General features: G+C 37.0%; 1 protein-coding gene across 1 annotated transcript; it reads right to left on the bottom strand.

The window, feature by feature from the left end:
* Positions 1–147: 147 nt before the first annotated feature.
* LOC106878648 (DNA polymerase zeta catalytic subunit) lies at positions 148–7,810 on the bottom strand. The gene is made up of 4 exons (XM_014927931.2): positions 7,714–7,810; positions 7,040–7,144; positions 1,949–2,033; positions 148–581 (listed from the first exon to the last, which is right to left on the bottom strand). The coding sequence occupies exons 1-4, from the start codon at positions 7,805–7,807 to the stop codon at positions 464–466; spliced, it is 402 nt and encodes a 133-aa protein (XP_014783417.1). The 5' UTR covers positions 7,808–7,810; the 3' UTR covers positions 148–463.
* Between the last annotated feature and the right edge of the window lie 1,142 nt (positions 7,811–8,952).

The following is an 8,952-nucleotide window of genomic DNA, read 5'->3' as shown; positions in this document are numbered from 1 at the left end:
TTGCCCACCACCAATACTTGACAACTGGTGTTGGTTTATTTACATCTCTGTAACTTAGCACTTTGACAAAATGAGACCGATAGAATAAGTACCAGGCTTAACAGAAAAACAGTTAAGTTCTTCAAGGTGGTGCCCCAGCATGGCTGCATTTGGATGACTGAAACAAGTAAAAGACAATATATATAGAGAAGGAATGGATGTGGTCGAGATGCCACATTCTGATAGAAAATGAGGTGTGTGTTAAGACAAATTGCCATAGAATGAAAGCTGAATCAAGTACCTTGTACTTCCAAATAGTTATCAGCTAGCTTTGAAGTGGACATGGTGTCTATTTGTGTTTCATTTCAGTAAGACTTTATACAATACTGGTATTAAAGTTGGAACTTCTCACCATTCTACCAAATGTGTAGCTCACAAAACTGTCAATAAAACTATGTAATTCTTGCAAAGAAGAGAATAATGATTAAAAAGAAGACAAAAACTTACTGTCATCAGTGAAAGAATGAGACTCCACAAGAGAAGCTGGATATACAGAGTCTAGACTAGATTTGGCTCCATCCTGAGAATGTGTCGTGTGTTGACTGGGGGAATAAAACAGAAATACGTATAAATAGATAAATAAATAAAACAACACTGATGGAAAAAAACTACTGTGTATATAGGCACATGCATGGCCGTGTGGTAAGAAGCTTGCTTCTCAACCACATGGTTCTGGGTTCAGTCCACCATGTGGCACCTTAGGTAGGTGTCTTCTACTATAGCCTCAGGCTAACCAAAGTCTTGACCAGATTTGGTAGACGTAAACTGGAAGAATCCCATTGTGTGTGTGCATGTATATGTGTTTGTTTGTCCCCACTATCGCTTGATAAACATTATTGGTATGTTTACATCCCTGTAACTCAGTGGTTCGGCAAAAGAGACTGATATAATAAGTACCAGACTTAAGTAAGTACTGGGACTGATGCATTTGACTACAAAAAAAATTCAAGGTAATGCTCCAGTATGGCCACAGCTTAATGACTGAAACAAGTAAAGTGTAGAAGGTAAAAGGTATATGATTAAATAAGCGAGCTTTGGTGGGCAGGCATTGATGATGCAGGGGTAAGAAGTTTGCTTCACAACCACACAATTTTCAGTTCAATCCCATTGCCCAGCACCCTGGACAGCTATCTACCATTGCCTTGTGTTAGCCAAAACCACAGGAGTTAAAATTTGATTGGTGAAATTTGAAGCCAGTCTGAAGGACTGTTCCTGAGAAGTAAATATAATCAGCCACTTGGCTTGACCCCACCATCTGGTCCTTGGGTGCCTCTTGCAAAGGCCCCTGCACTGTGAGCATTCGAACCAGTCTCTGATCTTTTATCTTTTACTTGTTTCACTCATTAGACTGCAGCCATACTGGGATACTCCCTCGAAGTTTTAGTCAAATGAATCGGCCCCAGAACTTATTTTTTAAGCCTCATACTTTATCAGTCTCTTTGGCCAAACTGCTAAGTTACGGGGATACAAACACACACACACACACACACATATATATATATATCTATATGTATGTATGTATGTATGTATGTATGTATATATATATATATATATATATATATATATATATATATATATATATATATATATATATATATATATATATGCACACACACAATGGTCTTCTTTCAGTTTCTGTCAACTAAATCCACTTACAAGGTTTTAGTCAGCCCAAGGCTATAGAAGACACTTGCCCAAGGTGGCATGCAGTGGGAGTGAACCTGAAACCATGTAGTTGGGAAGCGAGCTTCTTACCACACAGCCATATCTGCACTTGAGGATAATTCTCATCTTCCCAGCAAACTGTTTCAGAATCCCTAAAAAAAGGTCATAGGTACAGTCTTTCCTCCTCTGATTAGGTCAGGATGTACAAGTAAACATGCAGGATGTATAGCAACAAACAACTTACCCATACATTTGATGGAATTGTATAATTTTCTGTAAACGGTTCTTGAGTGCTTCTTCACAAGGTGAGGAGATGAGATTTTCCCTTTCTGTCAAAAAAAACCCCCAAAAAACATGAATTATTAACGTATGAATAAATGAATAATTCAGTGACATAATTATTTAATATGCACATACTCATTGAATAAATAAAGGTAGGGTTTTATGTTATTTATAGCAAAGCTATAAACATTGTCTGATCTGTGCAAAATGGTGTTATACTGTTTCATGCTTCAGTCAGACCCCTGCCAGCATGGGAACAAAGAAAAAAAAAAAAGACAGGTGCAAGCATGGCTGTGTGGTAAGAAGTTTGCTTCTCAACCACATGGTTCCAGGTTTACTTGCACAACATGGCATCTTAGGCAAGTTTCTTCTACTATAACTTTGAGCTGACAAAAGCCTTGAGTGTGGATCTGGTAAGCAGAAACTGAAAGAAGCCCACTGTGTGTGTGTGTGTGTGTGTTTGTCTCCCACTGCTGTTTGACAACTAATGAGTGTTTGCTTACATCCCTGTAACTAAGCAGTTCAGCAAAAAGATTCTGATAGAATAAGTACCAGGCTTGAGTCGATTCGTTTGACTAAAAATTGAAGGCAAGACCCAGCTTCCTAATGACTAAAACAAGTAAAAGCTAAAAGATAAACAAACATATAGTGAAGGGATTGAAGAAATTCTAGTGAATACCTCAGTCAGCACTTCATTGCAATATAACTTCAGGATCTGAAGAGAATGGTGGAGGGGTTAACTCTTCCATTAATTAACTAATTTTGCATTGAAGCCATTCTATAGCAAGGAAACAATTCCTAAGGCCATTTGAAACGTTTGTAACAGTGAATAAAGTTATATAAAAACATAACACTCCATTCTTTGTTTGCTATATATCTGTTAATTCACCAGGAGTGGAAGTTTGAAGAGAACTCTTATCCTTATGGTTTTTTTGTTTAAAAACCTTTGTGATCAACACATGCAAAAACGTCTGCTTCAAAGCTCATGCTTTTCTTTCTGGTTCTCATGGTAATATTATTATAAATGTCCTAAACTCCATACAAGTGAAACGTGATTTTTATATATTGGGTCATCCCATAAATAATGCGGTTTATTTTAAATATTTCTTTCACTTTTTAAAATTAAGATTAAAGTTCTTTTTTAATCGAAAATATACTCTCCTTCATTTTCTACAATGCTCTTCTATCTATCCGGTAGTCTTGCAAGACCCTCTTCCAAAATTCACTTGTCTATAACAAAAAATACTCCTTTAGTACTATTCTGACCTCGTCTAAAGAATTCACATTTTTTCCATCTAAATGATTTTGTTCCATCAGGGTTTGCAATCCTCATTGAGCTCTACAGATCTTTCAGGACATGGTTCGTCTTCTAGGCTGTAGTTTCCAGCTCCGAATTTCTGGAACACCGTTGGCACAGGCTTACGCTTATTGTCCGATCCCCATATACTGTATTGATATTCCTTGCACTTTCCGTTGCATTATTGCTTTTATTGAACTCATAAAGCAAAATATGTTCCTTTGCCATTTCCATTATAGCTTTGAAAAAATAACTGTTAAAATCGAACTGCACTCTTCAGAACTTGCACTAAGAATAAGGACAAGGTAAAATTACTACCTGCTTTTATAGCAAGTTGATGCAGATAGTTTACCCCATCTCCACCTGACTTTTAGTTCATGCAATTGAAAAAACCATATTATTTACGGGATGACCCAATATACATATATATATAAAAAGGTAAATACCCCCTTTGGTTACGAATAACCATGGGATTGCACCGAGAAAGTTTCCCTCCATGGTTTTATGGAAGGCCAGCAGTCACCCATGCATACCAGCCTCTCCTCTCCATGCCACCAACGTTATCCAAGGGAAAGTCAAATGCTAATACAGCTTGGCAACAGTGAAGTCGCAACTCATTTTTACAGCTGAGCGAACTGGAGCAATGTGAACTAAAGTGTCTTGCTCAAGAACACAACCCAGAGCCCAGTTCAGTAATTGAACTCACTACCCCATGATTGTGAGCTTGATGCTCTAACCACTGAGCCATGTGCCTTCACACACACACATTATATGTCTCCGTATTCTTTCTGTTGAAGAGCGTAGCTCGAAACGTCAAAGACTTTCCGTATTCCCGAGCGTCATACTAATATATACTTTTGTTATTTACACCACCTGTCCTCGTCTGTTGTTATTTTTTGTATATTCTCCCATATATATATATATATATATGCTCTACGTAAATATATTTGTGTGTGTGTGTGTGTGTGTGTGTATATAATTATAAATCTATATAATTTTTATCTGTATGGTTTCTAATTACATGCTGGCCACTGATATTATCGCTATTTTATAATAATTTTATCCTTTTATATATGTATGAATGTGAATTTAGTGTACAAGTAGGAGTCCACCAAAGATCGGTTCTTAGCCCTCTCTTGTCTATCTTAGTCCTCCAAACAACAACAGAGAAATTTTTAAGACTGGCTGCCGTTGGGAGCTCTTCTATGCTGCTGAGCTTGTTATAGATGAATCACTACCTGAACTGGAGAGGAAATTTCAGGTGGGGAAGCAAGGTCCAGAATTTAGGGCCTTAGAGTTAATTTAACGAAGACCAAAGTAGGAAAACTGACAAATCTCAAATCCTTTCAGGAGATGGCCCTGTTCAATATGTAGAATGAGTGTTGGCAGAAACTCCATACAGTGTACCCAGTACAAGCTATGGACACATAAGAGGTGCAGTGGTGTCATAAGAAAGTTGACAGAGAAAGTAGTCTTTGTGTGTAGCAGATGTGTAGGTACAATAAACACTAAGAAGGTATAATGAATAGACTTTCCCAGATGTCCAGTGGGGATCCTTAGAAGTAGTAGACAGCTTGTTACCAAGGCAACCAAATTAGCAGTGAAGGAAGTTCTGTGAGTGTAGTTGCTAGAATAAGAAAAGGCTGGGCTAAGTTCAGAGAGCTACAACCACGTGGAAGCACCCGTATCAGTGCTAAATAAAAATACCCATGCTGGTGCCATGTAACAAACACCCACTACACTTTGTGAAGTAGTTGGCATTATGAAGGATTTACAGCTGTGAAAACCATGCCACAGCAGACAAACAGAACTTAGTAGTTCTCCAGTTGGCTAGTTTGTGTAAAACTGTCCAACCCATGCCAGCATGAAACGTAGCTTTAAATGATGTTGATGATGATATATTCGTGTGAAGCCTAATTACATTTATCTGTATCACTTCTCCTCTCTCTTATACATACATACATATATATGAAGGTGCATGGCTCAGTGGTTAGACCGTCAAGCTTACGATTGTGAGGTTGTGAATTCGAATCCCGGACTGAGCTATGTGTTGTGTTCTTGAGCAAGACACTTTATTTCACGTTGCTCCGAAATGAATTGTGACGTCACAGGTGCCAAGCTGTATCGGCCCCTTTGCCTTTCCCTTGGGTAACACTGGTGGCATGGAGAGGGGAGGCCGATATGCATAGGCGACTGCTGGTCTTCCATAAACAACCTTGCCCGGACTTGTGCCTCAGTGAGTAACTTTCTAGGTGCAATCCCATGGTCAGTCATGACCGAAGGGGGTCTCAAAAAAAAAAATATATATATATTGTAGATAGATAGATAGATAAACTGTTGATGTCCAAATTTTATACACTAATTCTTTTTGGGAATAATTGTTCTTGAAGCACATCAAGCTCCAAAGAATACCTTGTAAATATTGGATATCAAAAGTTTTTCAAACTAATATTTAAATGTTATTCTTTATAGCTGTAAGTGGTGTGCTTTGAAAACGGTTACTCCACAAAAAATATTATATATGTATATATCAATCATAAAAAGGCAGGAGATATAACCACTTGTCATCCATAGGATTACAACCATTTCACAGCCTCCATCATGTAATAATAATTTCAGTGAATAATGAATTATGTTTACATGTCTGCACTATTATGCATGCTACACATAATACAATACAATTGTAAATATACAAATCAATGCTGATAAAGAAAGCTAGCTTATCAGATCACCGGAACATCTTGATTACAACACTGAGAGTTGAAACATAGGTGTAACCATGATGTTCTGGTGATTTGATGAGCTAGCTTTTTTTTTTACCTGCATTTGATTTGCAATTATAAAATTGTATTGTATAAGGAGATAACAGAGGACCAAGATATGTAGAGCATTGTTGTACTCAAGAAGATTCAGCCACCACAACAGAATTGATATCCTAAAACCAAGGAACCATGGAAAAAACACTGGTGCCTTGTAAAAAGAACTTGGCACACTCTGTAAAGTGGTTGGCATTAGGAGGGGCATCCAACTCTAGAAACCAAGCCCAAACAGCCTATGGAACCTGGTGTGGTCCCTGGCCATGCCAGCTCCTGTCAAGCCATGCAACCATACCAGCATGGAAAATGGACATTAAATGTTGGTGATGATAATGATATAGCATGCATATTTAGTGCAGACATGTAAACATTATAATACACTGAAATTATATGAAGGCTGTGAAAATGGTTGTAATATCAAGGAGATGAAGTGGTTAAATATATATATATTCACCTTTCAGACCTCCTGACTTTTTATGGCTTATATATTCCTGATGAAATAATCTCATCAATCAGATCTGGATTTCAGCTGCATAAAACTCTGCATTATGCTCCTCCATATTGAATTATTATGTGGTCTGTTAGCCGAGTCCACTAGAGGTCCTTTCTGTGATAGCTACACAATACCATGAATCCATATATTGCACATGTGTATGTATGCATGTATGTGTGTGTATAAATATATATATATATATCTACACACACACACTCTATTATATGTACAACCTCAATTTTTATTCCATTCTTCACCACAACTGCCCGATGAACGGGAATGTGAAGCTTTGAGTAGCAGTTTTTTTGTGATGCTTTTGTGATGTTTTAACAATAAAGCATATTACTCTATCTCCAGTATTCGAGTACTATTTTTTTCCACCTTGTTTCACATTTATGTGCTTACTCGGGGATATATATACATATTCAATTTGCTTCTGCTTCTTACCTTGGGACTGACTTAGCCCACACTGAGAAGATAAACCTTTCAGTCGCCGCCGTTCTTTTTCATCGTTCCACAGCGCAGTTAAACCTGGATTAACACCAATGTTATCTGAAATATATATTTCAATATATGAATAAATAAATAAATTTTTAAAAATACCAATTCCCAACCTTTCCCTCATTGTTATGTAATTAACACTAAACAATCTATTCTTTATAATCCTAATAACAGTACACATGTAATCAGCCCTAAACAGTGATGAAAGATATTGCTTAGCCCCAGGTCAACAATAATCCAGTAGACATTTCAGCTTAACCCTTTAGCATTCAGATTACTTTGTCAAATGTAATTCTTATTTATTCACACTGCTTTGAATTAATCATGCAATAATCATGTAATTTCAAGATTTAAAAAAAAAGAATTTAAAAAAAAAAAAAAATCTAATTAATTTTTCAGATGAAGCCAACAAAGGAACATCTATGAGGTTGCTACAACAGGCTACAAATAACAGCCAAATCTCTCTCATTGGATAAATATTGTCCTAAATCATGTCTTAAAAATATAAGACAGGATGGCCATGGTTGAACCAGCTTTGATCATATGCTTGCTTGATCAACAGAGACCAACAATATTTCCAGATAAGTAGTAGTAGTAAACTGCAAACTGATCTGACTTACCATTAACATCAAGTCTATTCAATATATCAGCAGCTACGATATCCACCTCTAGTTCACAAGTACTCATTCTCTCAAGATCTTCATCTAATAACATTTCACTGGAAAATAACAAAGGGCAGTTCATGAAGAAAAAAAAAAAGTTAATAATTCAATAAGTACAAAATACATAAATCACAATAGCATAACAATTTTACTCATTTAGTTTTAGCTTTCTTTTTGTTTAATGAGTAAAAAAAAAAACCTATGGAAAGTAATAATTAAAAACATTACCATACCAATGATACGATAAAGAGGGGAAAAATATCCACGTAATATTAGGTATGACTTTAAACTCTATTTGGTAGTGTGGCCCTGGTTTAGGAGATCCAGTGTTTGAGGAGTGTGGAACCACATATTAGCTACTATTGATCCCAGTTCTATTCTCACCTGCAGTAGTAGTACTTGTCAGGATCCCAGCTATGGTTTGAATAGCATGTAACCACCTAAGTCAAGGTACACTGAAATCATAGGATGCAGCATGGTGGATCTGAACAATTTTGACAGATGAACTTATTGAATCAATGGCAAATATCATTTTGATACTGAGTAGATGAACAGAAAACAAACTGTCAATGGCCAGCACTGAGTTCAGTCAGTAAACAACTGTTACCATCTGTAGTTGTGGTATGTGCAGATGAGATAGACTTTTACTCGGTCAGTTATGACAATGAGTGTTTCAGTTGATCCATGAAATTAATGTGGAAGTGGCTGAACACTCCACAGAAACACATACCCTTAATGTAGTTCTCAGGGAGATTCAGCATGACACACCAAATGTGACAAAGTACAGTTCATTTTTGTCAGCTGAGTGGAGTGGAGCAACGTGAAGTAAAGTGTCTTGTTCAGGACACAACGTACTGCCAGGAATCAAACTCACAATCTTACAATCGTGAGCTGAGCACCCTAAACACTAAGCCATGCACCTTTACATGACTAGCTCATCTGTTGGCTATATACCTCCTCCTGCCCCTTCTGTCTCTCTCCTTCTCCCTAAAAGCCACAACAGTTTCAGTTCCACCCAATATGCTGACTTCTGCTTCCCTAATGTAAGCAGAAGACACCAACGCTCTTACTGCACTTTTATCATACTTCCTTATAAGCTATAAAAACAAAACCGAATAGCACAGATAGAAAGTCCTTATGTAAAGCATGAGAGTAACAGGAGTTTAATATGAGAATGAAACATAGATAGGAAGATAA

The sequence above is a fragment of the Octopus bimaculoides genome, chromosome 24 (genome assembly GCF_001194135.2).
Source record: "Octopus bimaculoides isolate UCB-OBI-ISO-001 chromosome 24, ASM119413v2, whole genome shotgun sequence".
NCBI classification, from domain to species: Eukaryota; Metazoa; Mollusca; class Cephalopoda; order Octopoda; family Octopodidae; genus Octopus; species Octopus bimaculoides.
This window is presented reverse-complemented; position numbering and strand designations above follow the sequence as displayed.

Coding starts and splice junctions, on each gene's coding strand:
- LOC106878648 (XM_014927931.2), bottom strand. CDS start 7,807: ATGTTATTAGATGAAGATCTTGAGAGAATGAGTACTTGTGAACTAGAG. Junction 7,145..7,713: donor GAATAGACTTGATGTTAATG/GTAAGTCAGATC, acceptor TATATATTTCAG/ATAACATTGGTGTTAATCCA. Junction 2,034..7,039: donor TGGGCTAAGTCAGTCCCAAG/GTAAGAAGCAGA, acceptor TTTTTTTGACAG/AAAGGGAAAATCTCATCTCC.